At 39.4% G+C, this 17,994-nt stretch overlaps 1 protein-coding gene across 3 annotated transcripts in view; it reads left to right on the forward strand.

Annotated features, from left to right (window-relative positions):
- Positions 1 to 17,994, forward strand: part of sgk1 (serum/glucocorticoid regulated kinase 1) — a 35,978-nt gene that overhangs the window by 11,615 nt on the left and 6,369 nt on the right. The window contains exons 4-5 of one of the 3 annotated variants that reach the window (XM_085246095.1): positions 7,184 to 7,399; positions 10,959 to 11,022. In XM_085246095.1, coding sequence (XP_085102221.1) covers positions 7,184 to 7,399; positions 10,959 to 11,022 — 280 coding nt within the window. Of the gene's footprint in view, positions 1 to 7,183; positions 7,400 to 10,958; positions 11,023 to 14,778; positions 14,955 to 15,040; positions 17,808 to 17,994 lie in introns of those variants that run through there. The other 2 variants (XM_085246097.1, XM_085246099.1) reach the window with 2 other exon arrangements.

The following is a 17,994-nucleotide window of genomic DNA, read 5'->3' on the forward strand; positions in this document are numbered from 1 at the left end:
TTAACACTGTATATGACTTCATTTCTCATAAGAGAGGCTCTGATTTGCTCTGTGGGATTAGTGTTTAGTAATTTCCTTACATCCTGTTCCGGAAGCTGATCAGGTGATATTGTTAATAAGTCCATCTACTCAGTATGTTTTAAACACCAACGTTACCCAGAATCGCCTGGCCCAGTCTATTCCCTTTTCTGTTTACTGTCCAAAACTCATTCATGCAAGAGAAAAAGAGAGAGTGCATTAGACCAAAGTAGGAAGGAAGGAAGGAAAAAGCAAAAAGGATGAGGGCCGGCCGAAGAAATCCTGAGAGATGAGGGAAGTCAAGAAGAACAGTAATATTTATCTACGCTGATGCATCCCTGTGAGACAGGATTCACTATCCATTAACTCACAGCAAAGCACATTTCAAAAGGTTTCTTTTGAAATGTTCTCGGACCCAGAAAAAAGCCTCATTTGACAGTTAGTAAGTTCTTCTTGTTAATATTTTGTCAGAGTCAGCTAGATCATAGTGTACCTTTGTACCGGCCCAGATGATACTGGTGTCATCTGCATTTTAAAGCAAATGTCTCATGGGTCAGTTGGCCGTGACGTTTTGTTCTCCACAGAGGGAGGCGGTCTATCATAAATCTACCTTTTCTGTTCTCCTTTAGCAAGTGACAAGGCCCTGCGGGCTAAAGTCCTCTTCCACGAATGCTGATGCATTGTATCTGAGTCAGAGAAGGAGATCAGGGAGGAAGCATGATGCTAGAGTTAATTCCTTTGCAAGATCCTGTCAAGCGACTGTAGGGGTGATCACGAGTACAGCTGCATGTAAGGTGTTGAATCACACATGCTGGCAGACTTCAGAGGTAGAAATGGCCCTGTTGTAGGCCCACATATTGGCTGTTGACACTGACTTCTCAGATAAGTGGTATTTTCTTTTTAAAGTGTAAATGTTCTATTGCTGCACTTTGCACTCGAGACTCTGGCTCCTGACGTAGTGTTACCTAAGAAGAGCCCTTGCTGTACACTCTGTTACTTTTTGATGACGCTGATAGTTAATGACTTGTGAGACAGATTCCACTGATTTACTTGTGACCTTTTCACTGGCACACAAACTCACTCTGGATTCCAGTCTGATCTCCCAGCTGGGGGATGTGACCTGTGAAAACTGGATAGAAACCCTCAAGCTGCTGCATTTTCAATTAAATTTATAAGTTTACAGTTTTTTTAACAATGCCCTCCACAAAATAACAAAATGACATGATTTATTGCAGGGCTGCTGGCCCTGTATTAATTGCAACTAGGTGTACTTAATGAACTACTGAACTTTGTCCTCTGTTCACCAGCTTGAGTCGCATTTACCGTGAATCGCATTACTGTCGAAATATAGGTCTTAGCTACTACTGGGAATAAGAAGGAATTAAGAGTAACAACCCACAAGGCCCAATTATATTTGATACAAAGAATTACACAGAGAGCACTGGGAGCCAAAATCCCGTTCCAAGTTGTTGGCTTGTCATGCATACTGTACCAATACCAGGGGAAAAATACCTCTCATTCCAAACTTCTGATGGTACTCTTTTGAATAGTTTAGAATAGCCTATGGTCACAAATCTTTGCCATCTGGGTGACGGCAAAAATTTAAAACCACACCAGTCTGTTGAATGCCGCACTTGGTGAGGTATGATGATGGGGTGAGGTAAATAGATTAGTACTTATATATAGCACTTTTCTACTTTAATTGAGCACTCAAAGTGCTTTCCTGCAACAAGCCCCATTCACCCATACATTCACAGAACTTTTTTTTATTAACATTCACAACCTCACAGTGTCTTGGATACATCAGACGCAACTTAGGGTTCAGTATCTTGCCCAAGGAAACTTCAAATTGCAGATTAGAGGACCTCGGGGATCGAACTCAGACCTTCTGACCCTCCTCTACCACCTGAGCAGCCCCCACCACATATGACACCTGCTTAGCACCAGTATGAAGATAGTTGCTGTCAGTTTGGCTTGCTGCCTGCTTTGGCTTGCTCACCTGGAAAAACCTGAAGAAGTCAACTGGTTGACTTTTTTTTGACTGTATCAGTTTACCTACATCAAAGGATGCGTCATATCATTTACAACCTTGATACTTTTACATTATTACCAGTCATGCCAATGACTAATAATATCTCCCCCAATTTAAAAATATTTAATTAACATATAAATAAAGGAAGTCTCCCAGGGCCCCGGAAAGCAGTTCTAAGCTACCACTGTTTAGCATAAACTTAGCAATGGAAAACTGCTAATCCTTTCCTTTTCTTTTGTTCCACAGCCAAGTGCTCTGGCAGGCGAAGAATGTGGTTGGCATGCAAACTTGGAGTTGCTTTTCTCACATGATCTCTCATCTTTGCTCACAGTGAATGCATATATATGCTCTAAAATGGCACAGTGCATTTGTTTCCATTGTTACTGCAATATCATACAGGCGGGCTTTTTTCTTTGCCAAGCCCCAAGAAAAGATAAATAAACAGAGTGGAGGCACTTCATACCTTGGCTACAGTTTCCTGTATCTGCTGTGGGAATTTTGCTTTGTGGAGATTCAGCCAGATCTATCAATAACAAACTAGAGGCAGGTGAGGCAGAGAAAGTAAGGCAGATTGTTTGTGGTGTTAAGAGGTATTCTGATAATCTCTGAAGTTTGAACAGACATTGAAGGCATTCAAGGTACACAGGAAGAGATACCTGTTTTATGACTGCTTGACATGTAGTGACAGGTTAGTTTGAGGACGTTTTTACCTGATATTTTGAACAAAGAACGATTGAAGACAGGGTTAAACAATAAGAGTAACTGACACAAACAAGTATTTTGAATTATGTTAATGCTAATGACTGTCTTGAGATTCCCATTCATGTTACTACATCTCTTCCTCTTTTCTTGACCCACTGGAAAAAAAATCCCTTGTTTCATTGTGAGGGAATTTAGGAATTACTGTTGTTCTAATCTACCCTGAGAACCCCGCTAATCCCATCTTCCCCCTTGCTGTCCCAGAGCTAAAGCCAGAAATGCTGTGCCACAGAGGCTCAGTAGCTCCCTGAGACTGAGGCAAAACATTTGCTTCTCCCAGTAACATGCTCATCTCAGCTGGAAATGATTTTTGTGCTGTACTGTGGCCTTAGTACCCAAATACAAGCTGCTCCTGTTGTGCATTGTGTGCATTTTGCTGTAATTTGTGTCTCAATTTTGGCCTAAATCTGTTAGTACACCCTGTGTAGTACACTATGTGTGTAATGTATAGATTTCAACTGGATATTTGTTGTCCTATGAGAAAACATCCTAGTTTATACTGCAAGAGAAAGTAGCTTCAACTATCTTCAACAAAGTAGCTTCAACAGATCTTTATTCTACCTTTAAATAAATAACCTCCTGAGTTCTCATTTGGGAAACATTTTTAATTTATCCTAGCTATTTGGGATTAGTTGGGCCTGATGAATATAAAAACAAGTCTTAGTCAGGAAGTTGAGCAGGAAGTTGTTATTTTACTGTGTTTTTTTTAAAAAAAACCTGTATGTCCTCACATGGGTTCACTGTTTTTTTTTTTTTTTTAAGTATAACACATAAAAGTTAATGTTGCTTAACAAAGTATGAAACTATTGAACAGAATGAAGTATAAGGTGCAGAAAAGCCAACATGGGACAATGAACCACGAAGCAGCATTTTTAAATTCAGCCAGACATGTTGCCACCTTGTTTTTTAATCAATTTTAATTTAAATGCTGAGGATTTTTTTTTAAATGTATAGTTATCAATAGATAATATATAAAGAAATGTGGGGAAAAACTTCCAAAAAATGGGAAAAGATAGCATTATATTATCTTTAAAAGGGGCCATGGGCTGAGGCATAGTAAATGACCATGAATATTAATGTATTGCTAAGAAGACAGGGTTCAGAGACCTTGTCACCGCAGTCCTTGAGATTTCAAGATGAAAGCATTCAAGCAAATCCATTGAAAATTAGAATGAGCCCAGATGAAAGCTCAAAAGCAGCTTAGGGTCAATATCCAAATCTTGAAATCCCAAATTTACTCCTTATCCACTTCTCTCTTTAACAGTGGTATTATTCTCTGTCTTGTTTTTAATTTCGGGTCTCCAGAACTCTCCTTTTTTCTCTGGCTCTGGGGCTCAATTTCCAGTTGGATATATTGCACACATTTGGTGATTTTATTCCACGTGGACTGTCTGAATCATAGTTTAGGCATAGCCTGTTCACTACTTGGATCAGATTTCCTACCATCTCTCATTAATTTTAAGACCTGTTTGCCATCTAAGAACGGTTTGGGGAGGTTGGGGGACCTATAATTGGATATTTTATGTAAGACCATCTTGGTTTATCGTTCTGTCTTTCAAACATATTTTTCTTTGTCTTCACGTTGCTGTTCAATTTAAGCCAGGTCGATTTAGACTTACACACTGAGGGGAGCTGGTGAAGGACATGAACGGATAAGCAGGAGAAGGCCACAAAAGGGTTACCAAGAGAGAGAGCTGAGCCGTGGGCTGGCTGTTGACAGCACCAAAAAACACTGTTGTTATCTGCTGTGCAAAAGCCTCTTGACTTGGAGCTTTATCATACAGTTTCATGGCAAAGTCTACTGTATGGGGCTTAAGGGCATACCTTTAGGCAGTTTTATATTAATTTATTACTGGCCAAAGCCATCTTTCTCCTTGCTGACAGGAAGCAGGAAGCTTTAAAAATTGCTCAGATTGAGTTTTCACAGAGCTATGTAGCTGATGTCTCCTGGTATAAACATGGAAAATATTACTTCCTGAGTTGATGAGGTGAAAGGACAGATGTTGTTGGAGAGTGCTTACATAATGTAACCACTGTTTTCTTATTGGTCACAGCACAAAACAAGGTCAAAGGAGCAGGGAAAGGACTGGGAATGTGGAAACGGCATACATATATTTGTATGTGTGCGTGTGATATGCACTCCCTGCGGACATGAATTTTCATAACCCCAGAAGGAGGCTCAGATAGAGGCCATTCAATAAAAAAGCATGCATGATAAACATGTACGGTCCAATCGAATGAATAGCACTCGTTCGATTTAGACTTGCATACCGAGGGTAATACTGCACATAATTAAATATGATGAAATGCACAAAAACACACATTCAGTCACTGACAACTCAGGTCTATCACATTTCCTTTCTAATATGAAGTTAAATGTGTACATCCTTTCATACATCAACAAGTCTCTAACTGGTTTCACAATGGTACATTTAAGTTTATTAAAACCACAGAGCTATGTTCCTGTTTATGTAAATCACTAAGAATAGTCACATTTGGGGAAATATATACATTCTCTGACTATATAAGATGACTGATATTGACTTCATGTCTTTAGCTACAGTAGTTAGCCTAGCAAAAACACAAAGACAGAAAATGCTAGCCTGATTATGTCAAAATACAAAAATAACACAACCTCAGAGACACAAATATTTTTCCCTGAAGGTTTTTGGTTTTAATTTGCATATAAACAGACTGACAGTAATAATTCATGAATTTATGGGGCATTACTTGGAATGCTAACTTATTAGCTTGATTTGTTAAGATATTCAATCATATACAGTTTGCCTCCACTCTAAAAGATTTCCAGTACAATTTCTCTGCCTGAATCTAACCTCATTTTAAGAAGACACTGATTCATGGGTGTGCATACTTACTATTTTACTGAGGTTCAGTGTGAAGTGAAGTTCAGTAGCCATTTATCTGGGTCACCTGAAACAAGTCGACACTGGCAGTGAAGTATTTGTGTCACAGCTTAACAACACACTGTAAAGCACAAAGCTGTTAGTCCTCCTGGTGTGCATGAGACAGATGGGTTTTTTTTAAAAGAGAAACTGTTTTTCTTGCTACTTACTCCTTGTAGTCTTTTTTTGTTTGTTTTGCTAGCCACTGTTCAGAACAGCAAAACAGCACCTAACGTGACTCTCTCACATTTTTCTACAAATATAAAAAACATAATTTTTCCTCTTTCTGACGTTCTGATACATAGATTTTATTAACTTTTGTTACCGAAAAAAGTTGTTTTCACATATTTCACACCTTTTTTAAAAAATTCGTTTTGCTAAGCTAGACTGTTTGGCTGCTGGCGTTAGCTGAATTAACAAACAGATAAGGAAATCGTATCCATCCACTCTTATGTAAACCTCAGCCAGAAGCAAACACACATTTTTATAAAATGCTTAATTGTTCCTTTAAGACAGTGACTATGACTAAATGTCATTGGAACAGTATGTGACCAGAGAAAACAGCTCATTATGAACTCTCCTTCTAACATTGGGTAACAGCTAAAATCAAGACCTGAACTATCCACATACAGGAAACTTTTTTACACCGAGTTGCAAAATTCACCTCAAATATGCTCACATGCAACGTCACTCACACACTGTATTTCTTCATGCACTCCTATGCAACTGTAATGTTGGGTGAGCAGAGCAGTGACCGCCGATAGAGGCCTTGATAAGATTCATTTGAAATGGCTCCAGTCACTGAACATGTCTACTCTGCATGCCAAGGGCAACATTTCCCTTACATAAGAGCTTTTCTAGGTCACTGGCACATATATCAGTGTGATTTGGCTTCCTCAAGAAATATTTGCACCTTGACTTTAGTTTACACTGTCACATGTGTGATATATTTCTCTCCCAGACCTCCTCTCACTTTTATATGTGTGTGTGACAGAGCTGTTAAATTATTTCTGTTTCTGATATGTGTTCTGGCAGTGTTGCTGGCCACTCACTAAGTAGTGATTGAGAAGAGGATGTTTGTGGAGAAATTGTCCTCTGGAGCATGTGTCACTGTGCAGCTGTCACAAGAGAGAAGATTACTGCTAAGACTGAGCCTGACTCACTCAGTTTATCCAGTGCAAAGCAAATCCGAGTCTCAGTTATTTGATTCATGAATGGATCAAACCCAGTACAGTTTAATCCATCAAATTTAAAAATGTCACTCACAATTTTTTTAAACACATAATTTGAGGCATAATTTAACTAGTAAATTGGTTAAACTGCCTTGACCGGTAAATGTGTCATACTGTAAAACTATCCAGGTTTTTTACTGCTATAACCAGCGTATCAATAAAGTTCTATTAGTCTTGGATATTATTCTGTTTGAAACTTTATTGGCTAATGAAAGAACACGACTTCTCTAAATTTTCAGGTTAGGAAGTGGAAAATGCTGGCTCGCCATCATGGTGACGGTACAGGCAAGCAGAAGGAAGCAGAGCCCGACCTCCACCTGTGTGGCTGCTCATCCTGGGGGATTCACGCCTCACCCCTCTTGGCCAGCCCCGTCATGCTGGAGTGTTCTATTTGCAGCGGGCCCTACATCAGCTACGCCCTAGAGGACACCTGGCAGCCACGCCAGCGTACACAGGCAAGTTTATTCTACAGCTACTCAGATTATTGCATCAAATGCTAACTTGTTGAGATAAACAGTGGATCCAAGAGTGATGGGAATTCCAGGTGTATTAAGCAGGAAAATTAAGGAAATCTCCAAAGAAATCATTACCAAAACCGTTGTTATATAATATCTATAATACCTGTATGTGGAAATAAAACATTTCAAATCTATATGTTATATGTGAAAAGACTGATTAAATAAATGCACCACCAGGCAGTAGGAGTAGTTACTGCTACAGTGCTCCCATAAAGTAGGCAATGGAAGTCTTTGTGGTATTTTGCAGGATTTCTAAAGGTCTCTGTCAAATCCTCCCCAAACATTAATTTCAGCTCATTTTCTTTTTTCTGTGGTGCAGTGTGTTTTCCGTGAATGTTGACATGATTTTAGAAGATAATTCTCTACATGAAGATCTGTTTTCCACGGCACCTACAGTTTTATTATGGATCATTTGACTCCTACTCTCTGTAGTGCAAAATGCTGATGGGCACACTAGTTGCATTGCTGAGCCTCCCTTTTGTATTCAGAGTAGAGTTCACCTTTGTAGCAGCGTTAAGGACCTTTACCAGATAAGTGCTTACCAGTTTTTATTACCTCTTCGCCATTCTTCGTCTTTATGTAATGAAAGTGTCATTCACCTGCTTCAAAATGTTGCTACTGAGGTAAATGTATAACAAGTTAACATGGTTTAATATTTGCCTCTCTCCCCTTGGATAATAGGGCATGCCACATTCCTACTGCCCAAAATTATTCAGGGAACTCAAGTTCTTATCTGCCAGCTTAATAAATAATTAACAGTTTACTGGTTTTACCTAGCTATGGTAGCGGTAAGCTGTTAAGTTTAAGAAAGGATGACAAGATTTTTTTTCTGTTGGTATAAATGAAGTTCTGTGAGTAACTCTATTTTTTATATCTTTCTTTTGCTAAAATGAACCCAGATCAGAGTTCCTCAGTCCTTTGTTGGTAAAAGTCGAAATGCTTCTTTTCTTTTTTTGCTGTTAAATGTGCCTCATCCGATGATTCACTGTCAAGTTACACAGACCGCTACCTCCCCTTGATCCCAACACAGAAAAAAATAAAATTAAATAAATTCTTCAACCTTGTTCTCTCTGCTTCAACAAGCCACACTGGTCTTCTTTTGGAAAATATGATGAAATATTAATGAACAGAAACCCCAGATTCACCATCGCTATGGATACATCTCCATCAGACCTTCGCTGAATCAATAAACAACCTGAAGAAAAGGAAAGTTAGTCAGGAGGGGGTTAACGGGGAAGGCAGAAAGACAGATGCAAGTGTAAATCCAAGGAGAAATGAGAAAGGAGCATGAATGGTGAAGCGATTGTAGACTGTAGAGAAAGATGTTGACAGTATGAGGGGATATGAACAGTGAGTCATATATTTGTTTACAGTATTCGTGTCTGAGAGGAACGATGGAAAGATGCAGCAACTGTCAGCTATATAAAGACTTAGAGGTAAAATGACTGATGTGACAGGCAGACTGCTCAAAGCTTTGCCTCTGAATGAGTGAATAAACTGATGGGATTGGAATAACTTTTGTGCAGACACACAGGCACACGCACACACATCCTTATCCCTCGGCTTGTTTCGATCTTGAAAAAACACTCATGGGAGACTACTAAGTTTTCCGTGCTGCAATGTGGAACAACAAAGTAGGCTAAGATTGTGTTTACCAGGAGCCACTTTGAAAAGTTGATGACAGACGGCAACATCATTGAAAACTAATATCTGACAAGGCAGTGCACTTTGATGGGAATGCCCTGAGATGCAAATGCTGCCGGTTATGTTGTATGTGGAAAAAGAAAAAGTGGGACAAGCTTAAGAAGCTACTATTGGGACTTGTGTGTTTACACTCGTATGTGTGAGTCATTTCTGCCTGTCACATGCAGAGAAATGTTTTGACAAAGTAAAAGACATCCAACTTCAGATGCGGATATGTTGACTCCATTACATTTATTTATGCTTCCCAGATAAAGGTTTTGCATTAAAAATACATTTTTCCTTTTATTGTTATCAATCTAGTCTTTCTAGTCTGTTGCCTGGTCTAGTCAGGGCCCATTTTTCATGTTTGGAATATAGATGAGTTTTAAGCAAATTTATTAAAGAGTCATTTCCACATTCAAGTTGTTAGCTATTTTTGTTTTAAGCAACAGATTCACAGAAATCCAAATAAATAATAGAGAAAATTCTATGAAAGCTTACTTATAAAGAGCCATGCACACAGGAAGAGACTAGAAGTGGTGTGATGACCAAAGACCATCAAAACTCAATGAAACTGAAAGACCTGGGTAATTGAACAGGTTAAATAATCATTTAGAAGAAGAAATGGTCAGATATTGAGGTAAATACAACTCAGCTTTGAGTCAAAAATTAAAGTGGCTTTCAATGGAAGCAAAGGATACATGTGATTGATAAATTATAGGTTGGAAAGCATATTAGACATTTATTAACTAAGCCCCGTAGCTATATAATGCATAATCCATTATATAAACCCTGCATTTTGCTTCACACCTAGTCGTAGGTCAGTTAGTGGATACTTTACTCCCATTGGTACCCTTTGAGAGTATGAGAACTGTGTACCCATCCACAGTGATTACTTTTGCCTAGTCATCCCAGCCCCTTCCTGTGTGCATTGCTCTTTTAGAAGCAAATGTAAGCTCCAGTTTGTAAGTTGACTAGCTCATCTTACCTCAACAATAAAATGCTATTTAGACACCAAAGTATCATTAACAATTAAATTCTATGTATCAATATGTAGCATAGTATATCAGCTTCAGAGGCACTTTTTTCTCCCTGCAGTCTTCCTGCAGCAACTCTTGTATCCTGTAAATGTCTTTGGCCCAACTGAACGAGATGAGTTTCATTTTGGCATTCTGTCTGACTGAAGAACAATGATGCTGTTATACTGTCGTTTAAAGCAAGCGATCCAACCACTTTTTAGAACAGGAAACCAAGAGAATCAGTGAAGTCTCACACTGGGAATCCAGCCTTAATAAGACATGTCGAGGGGAGCTAGCTGGAATGAAGGCCTAAATCAGTGTGGGAGAAAACCAGCGTGCTTTAAAATGCCAGCAGTCAAAAAGGTCACACCTCATATAGTCACCATTTATATAGTTAAGAATATCAACTTAGACTGATGATTTCAAAACAGCTTAGCTTTATTTTATTGCATTTTCCCCCCTTTATATTTTATTCTAGCAAATCAAGCAAAAAAGCATCGACTAAAGGGAAGGAATGGATTTTGACCTTTTAATCAACTAGCAATGAATCGAATTTGTCTTGATATGGATTATTTCACTGTAGATAGATGTTATTTTGTTGTACTTGGGTGTTATTCTACTGTACATAGATATTATTTTACAGTATATAGCTGTTCCTTTAGTGTATTTAGATGTATGCCATAAAATGGATTTTAAAACACCAACTAAAATAACAAGAACAATCTTACTTTTATATTTGTTTCTCTTGAGTATTTGACTTGCTTTTTCTAAGTGGTGCCATATTTTCCCCCCAGGCTATGGACCTGTACTACCACAATGAGTCAGACCCAGACAGCTACTGTTGCCCTGGTGACAGCAGTAAGTAACCAGCAACTAAGCCTGTTGTTTTGTATTCTTCCATTTCCTGCCTCCTCCTTCTTTCCCTCTGCTTTCCTACTGTGACTCCACATCACAAACTCGTATTCCTCTGTTGTTTCTTTCCACCATCCCACTCCAGCAGTCCCAGCTCATTTCTCTTTATTGTCGCCAGTGACGTTTATTTTTTTCTGTAAGTCCAAAGTAATCTTCATTTTGCTCTACTTGTTTGTTGTTGCGTCTTAGTCCAAACCTAATGAGGTTGTGACTTCACCTTACCTCACCACTTTGCCCTCTGATCCACCCTCTAAACTCCTGGGATAATAACTGTTGTTCAGAAACCAAGATTACTTATTTGTTTTGTGGAAACTTGCAAAGCAGTAGTTACAGAGGCAATCCTCAGGACCGATCATTATGCACACAATGCAGTGACCTTTTCTGTTTACAACCTCTCGGGCGCTTGTTGCTTACATGTGTACAGTTGGGTGAAAGTCTACCTTGGTTTATGGCCAAAATGACAGTAAGTGACTGTACTTTAATTTTCCATCATGCTTCACAGTTGTGCCACAAATCAAGCTCCAGTACAAAGTGCATAGGCTGTATGCGTGACATGTTTTGGCACACACTGCCTATCTTCTTTCAGTGGCTGTCAATTAACACAATAGCCAAAGCATAGGCTCCACCGAGTATGTCCGTGTGTGTCTCTGTGTGTGCGTTCCCACGAACCACTTTCCTCCCTCTTTGCAAATTCAGTTTATTAATTCTAAGTAATAAATATCAGATGAAAGGCAACATTTAGCATTTCCTGCTTTGCACTGGAATTGTACAGAATCTTTAGGAGCTATCTGTTTCCAATTAAATTATTTGCTTGTACTATCATTAACTGTGTAGAAAGTGAAATTTTAAGTAATACGTAAATGTCACTTAGTGCTATAAAGAACCACAAGAAGAACCATATTGCATTTAAATACCAGTGTTATATGACTGTTACTATATTGTTGTTTATTATTACTGCAGAAATAAGCTTTTAATGGCTAAGGTTGAGCTCATTTTAACAATTCTATACGTACTTTTTTGTATGTCTCGTCTAACATTCACAAAAACACACTGATGAATGCATCAGGGGCAGCTCAAGGCTCTGTTTCTTTGGGCTGTATCCTTGCTTGACTTTGACTTGTTGGAGCAGCTAAGATTTGAACCAGTGACCTTCCAGTGATTAGACGACAATCAAAGTGCGTCATTTGCAAAAAGCTTATCATATAAACTTTATCTATACAGAAATGTTCTCATTCATAAGCATTTGTAGTGCCCAAAATATTTAGAACAAATATTTTTGTTCTAAGAATTAAAGGTGCAGTACAATGGCGTGTACTACTCCCTACACAAATCTGACTTTTGTCATCTGAGGACCTGTTAGAGGTCTGTTTCTTCTTGTCCAATTGCTCATTGATGCAGCTTATCTTTCTGCTGTGGTTTGAGGCAGTTGGGCTGCTCTGTGAAGGGAGTAGTACACACTCTCGTATTGAGATTTTAGGTTGCTTTGCATTGGAGTAACCAACAACTTTGGAGTTTTAGAAAAATGACTAGCCATTTTGAAAGTGTTCTCAAATGTGTGGAGGCTGATGAACCAGACACTTAACTAGAGTTATGCTCACATAGTTTAAAAAAGGGTTTTCAAATGATCAGTTAACAATTAATATGATAAATTTGCAATCGATAACAGCGGTGTGATAGTTGCTTATCAAGGCCTGTACAAAACCTCGTAAAATTCAGTGCTTTTATAGCTAAAAAAATATATTTTCCTTTACAAGAGAAAGGTATTTCATAGTCGGCAAAACATTTTAAATCTGAAGTTTAAGTGCCTGTTTGAGCTTAAGCACAGTCCTGAAGTAAACTTGCATTCTGTACTACTGCAGCAACTGTGCTGCAGATCTGCAGGTAAGAAATGTGACAAGAACCGTATTCTGGGTTTTTTTTGTTTTTTTTTTGGCTGGCAGTAGTGTGCCTGTTAATAATGGGAGTTTTCAGCGGATGGATAGAAATCCAAGCAATTAGCGGAGATGGTGACAAGCTGTTCCTGTGGCCTCCGCTGTCATGCTGCTACATCCTGTCGATCCACATTGAGCAATTAGTGGCTTTTGGAGTACTTAAAAGTTGAGGACCGTCACATATGAGTCGTTTACAGTGATGCACCGATGTATGTGACACATGAAGCGGTGCAGAGAGACAAAGACTGAGGGATTGATCCAGTAATAATAATAATTATAGGGAGCAGGGATCTGACTGGCTAATTTTTACAGAGGAAACCATGCCTGTGTTATTTTTTTACTCCTCTCAATAAGGGCAGTCTTATGTAACCAACACTACTTGCAAAAGAAACCCTTACTGGAAACACAAATATGCTAGTGCTATAAATCAGCATGTACACATTGACTTATGGTGCTTTTCCCTGTGGCAGCAGGTTTATATAACATGTTAATTGCTAAGCCTGGATTTGAGTGTGTGCATGCGGGGGTGCGTGTTCTCAAATTTTCCTTTTGTTCTGATGTACAATATTATCAAAAGGTCTGTTTTAAAGCTATTATTTACTCTTTTTTTCCCTGCGTGTATGACGCATCATTTACCTGTGTCAACCTGCCTTTCAGCGCTTAACACACAAACATGCTGCTCACGCCTACACACAGCACGCACATATTTGCAAATACAACACAAATATATGCATATAATTCGTAATATAATATACAATTCCATAATAACACTGCAAATCCAAAGTGATATCACAGGACTGAGAAGAAAGTCTGAACACATTAATTTGTATTACACCTTAAAAATTAATAATAAGACCTTTAATAGAAATATATATAGGTCGAGATTAGCTTGCTCCACTTTTCTCAGCTAAGCTACTAATCACAGATAAAAATAAAAATGTAACAGTGATGTAACAGTTTTCTAGTAAAACGCTATGCCATCTCTGACACTATCATGAGTGTCTTCCTGGAGTTACATAAACATTTCAAGGAAATGGGAATTTTTGGTGATTGAGTGACTTGCCATTTTACTTCAAGGAAGTGATTAGGAAACTTCAGGGCCAAACATATACGCCTCAAATGCCACAGGTGACCCAGTGGACATGTCCATCAAAGCAAAGATCAAACCGGGAAGCAAAGGATGCGGTATCGATATTGATAGTCAAGCGGGCCATCTGACAGTCCTCCATGTCCAAAATAAAAGCCTAGCTGTCCTCTGTGAACAGCCGAGGACTTTATATAACAGTGTCATTTGGTTCCTCATCGCCAAGGCTCATTCACATTCATCACCAGATCAGCTTTACTCACAAGCACCCTCACCATCCTCGACACACAAAGAGTGGACATTAGGACATGGACGGATGAGAGGCTGAAAGAGATGAGCGTATTTAATAAACGGATGCCAGATGCCGGAAACAGGATGAAAATGGGCATATGCCGGTCTTTGTGTATGTGTGGCTATGCTAAAGGTGGGTGGGATGAGGCAGCAGGATTGTGTTTCCATGTATACTACAACTCTAATATCCTGCACCAAGTCAACCCCATCCTGTCCTTTCATGGCTCACAGGGTCTCTGTGTGAGTCAGTTATTTCTTTGGCATTGATGGCAGTGCCACTCACGGGTTACATAACATACTAGTGTCTCACACACATAGGCAGCAAACACACAGCGTGAGTATTGTGGGAGCCTCCTCTTGTTCAGGCCTGAGCTTGGAGCAGCCTGCGAATCCTGAGGCGAAAGCAGGCCAGATAGGAAAAACACTGAGAGAACCTTTGTTACAGCCGCTCCCTCGCTCCAATTTCTTCCTCTCTTCTGATCTTTGCTCAACACTTTGCTCTCATTTCATTCGACTCTTGGCTATGACCAAACAAGTGCAGAGTGAAGATCAATGCTTACACCCTGACGAAGGTAAGGCAGCGTCTTCTTCTTCGTCTTCATCGTCATCTTTTTAAATCTTCTCCCTCAGTGCAGAAATGGCTATATTTTCAGCCATTCCTCTGAGGACAAAATGCAAGTCATTCTGCTAAAGACTAATTTTTCAAGTTCAGCACTACAGTAGCTCTCTCTTGGTATGTCATTTTCCTGTCATCTTGCTATTTTTTGAAGGAAGAAATATTAGATGCTTCAACTTGTGTGGCATTTCTGAATTTTCCGAATGTTGATAAAAGATGTCAGTTTTAATCCCACGCGGAGTGTTGCTGAAGTGTCACGCAGAATCGTAGATTAAATGCCCGTTGAAGGATGTCACTACCACACAGCACCTTGCACTGCCTCAGTAATAAATATCTTTCACTCAGTTCTTGGTGGTGCAGTGAGGACGGGCATGTGGAGCAAATTTAGGATGTGCTTCCAAGTACTCTTGTGCCCTTTCTCCCTTTTTTAGAAAGTGTGCTCTGTGGGTCTCTCTTCAGGCTTGTGGGTGCTTGCATGTCCTTTCAGACTCCCTGCAGGTTTGTTTTGCCCTCCAGCTCAGCGTTATGTGTATGTGTGAGTGTGTGAATCAGGTGGCTGCGGTGGGCAGATTAATAATAGATTTTGCCCTGACTTAAGGGAGAAGAAGAGACAGCAGTAAAAAGTTGAGGCTGTATTTAAAAAACTGCAGAGTCACCCATGGAAACAACCTGACTCTGCACAATTCTCATCTTTGAGTGTGAGACTAGAAAGTTCGATTCAGAACACCAAGACTGGCAGGGTAGTTTTATAAGTGCCCGTGAGCAAAACTACAGTGTGCAGATTCCTAATAGCCAACATATCAATCAGACTCTGGGGGAAATAATTATTTGATCCCCTGCTGAATTTGAGTTTGCTCACATACAAAGACGTGAACAGTCTTTAATTTTTATGGAAGTTTCATTTTAATGGAGAGAGAAAGAACGTCAACTAAAAATCCAGATATAAAAAACACATTACATAAAAGTTATAAACTGCTTTGCAAGCTACACGGGAGGAGCTTGTTAATGATCTGAAGGCAGATGGGACAACAGTCACCAAGGACACGAGTGGTAACACGCTACGATGTAATAGAAGCATATGTACAGACCCTTAAGTTTGCCACTGAACGTCTAAATGATTCAGAGAGGCAAGGAAGAAAGTGTGGTCAGATGAAACCAAAATGGAGCTCTTTGGCTTCAACTCGACCTGCTATGTCAGAAATGCTGAGCATGTCCCAAAGAACATCTCCACAGAACATCTCCACAGTCAAGCATGGAGGTGGAGACATTATGCTTTGGGCTGTTTTTCTGCTAAGGGTACAGGACGACTTCTTGGCACTGAGGGTCCATGCACCATCAAATCTTGGCAGAGAACCTCCTTCCCTTAGAGAGAACACTGAAGGTGGATTTTCCAACATGACAATTGAAACTGAAAGGTTTTATAGAGTTTCTGTAAAGAGGAGTGGTCCAAAATCCCCCCTAGTAACGTGTGCAAACCTGGTGTGCAACCACAAGAAACATCTTACAGCTGCGCTTGCCAACAAGTGTTTCTCCAACAAGTACAGAGTTGTCATGTCATAACATGCAAAGGAATTTATAACTTTTATGTAATCTGTTTTTAACCGACTATATAAATGTTGATGCTTGCAGCTGATCAAAAAAGAGAAAACGGCTTCTCAGAATAGACCAAGGCTAAATAATTTCATGAAAAGCAGACATATTCAGGCTCCAAGGTTTAGCTCATTAATCGATAAGAACTCGGCATTGCTCCTGTTGCTCCTGACACAGGTGTGCCAAGGCACTGTTAATAAATACCCACAAAAAATTAAGATAAAAACAACATAAACTGCATTGCACAACTTTTTTTTTGAAAAAGGCGCAGTTTACGTCAGAGTTCGTGCAGAACTGCAATAAATGATCACTGCCTTGTCATTTGTATCCTCACCTCCCCTGCTTCCTTTCACTTATCACTGAGATGCCTTATCTCACTCACTCCCAAAGACTCCCAAAGAAAAAGAAATATGGGAAAATTCATGAAAGACACTACCGTAAGAACATATCAGGTAGATAAAAGTACTCAGGATAATGAGAAAGCATTTCATCAATAGACAGGTTAATTAAAGGCCCAAACACTGGCAACGGCCAACTTGCCAACTCTGTGAATTTCTGCATCTTTTTTAATTCTGAGCGCAGCGTGTGAACCTCGGGTGGCTGGTGGAAAAACACTGGATATGAAAATGAACTTTTTTTTTAAAGGGGGAAATGTTATTCTTCTTCTACACTTAGCCTTTAACTATAACCCAGCTTCGTAATGCTGTCACAGGGAAGTACAATCCCAAGTATACAATACAGATGGATGATGAGGATTATTAGCTCATACTTAATATTAGCCTTACCCTTAAATCCATATCAATGTAGGGTGGAAATAAACATGTGCATTTTTGTGTGGACACTTTTATTCATCCATTCATCCTTTTCCACTTATCATCAGGATCACGGGGTATTTTTAAATTAAAGTTCAAAGTTTAAACGCTTAACTTACAACTCGAGCAAACTCAAGGGGAGCATTTGAAGGCAGCAAAACCCCCGCCCTCGAGAAAAGTCATGCAACCATGCAACGAAACACAAAACTTGGAGAGTGGAAGGAAATAGAGGCGGGACGTATCCGCCCTTTTAAAGAAAGAAGAAAAAAAAATGCTGGATGAAGGTCTTCAAGAAAAGGAATGCGGCGTAGTTCGATTACCTCCCTGCCGAGGAGCCAAACCTTTGTTCTAGTAGTGATTGGGATATAGAAGCATCCACATGAAAGACAAAACGACATCTCTGACGTGTAAGTACGCTCAGTATACTTTTGAAAACACCGGCAATCGTTTTACAAAGAAAGAAAGAAAAAAAATCGCTGTTGTATTTGGATCGTACACTTGTAGGAAACTACAAATCCGCAGTGGGTTTTTTTTATACACTTACGGCGCAGGTATGCGTATTTTAATAGTTAACTAATGCAAAGCAAGCGCTTC

This window comes from Mchenga conophoros, linkage group LG15 (genome assembly GCF_057382185.1).
Source record: "Mchenga conophoros isolate Kocher_MC1m ecotype Shallow Benthic linkage group LG15, M_conophoros_male_GT1.1, whole genome shotgun sequence".
Taxonomy (NCBI): Eukaryota; Metazoa; Chordata; class Actinopteri; order Cichliformes; family Cichlidae; genus Mchenga; species Mchenga conophoros.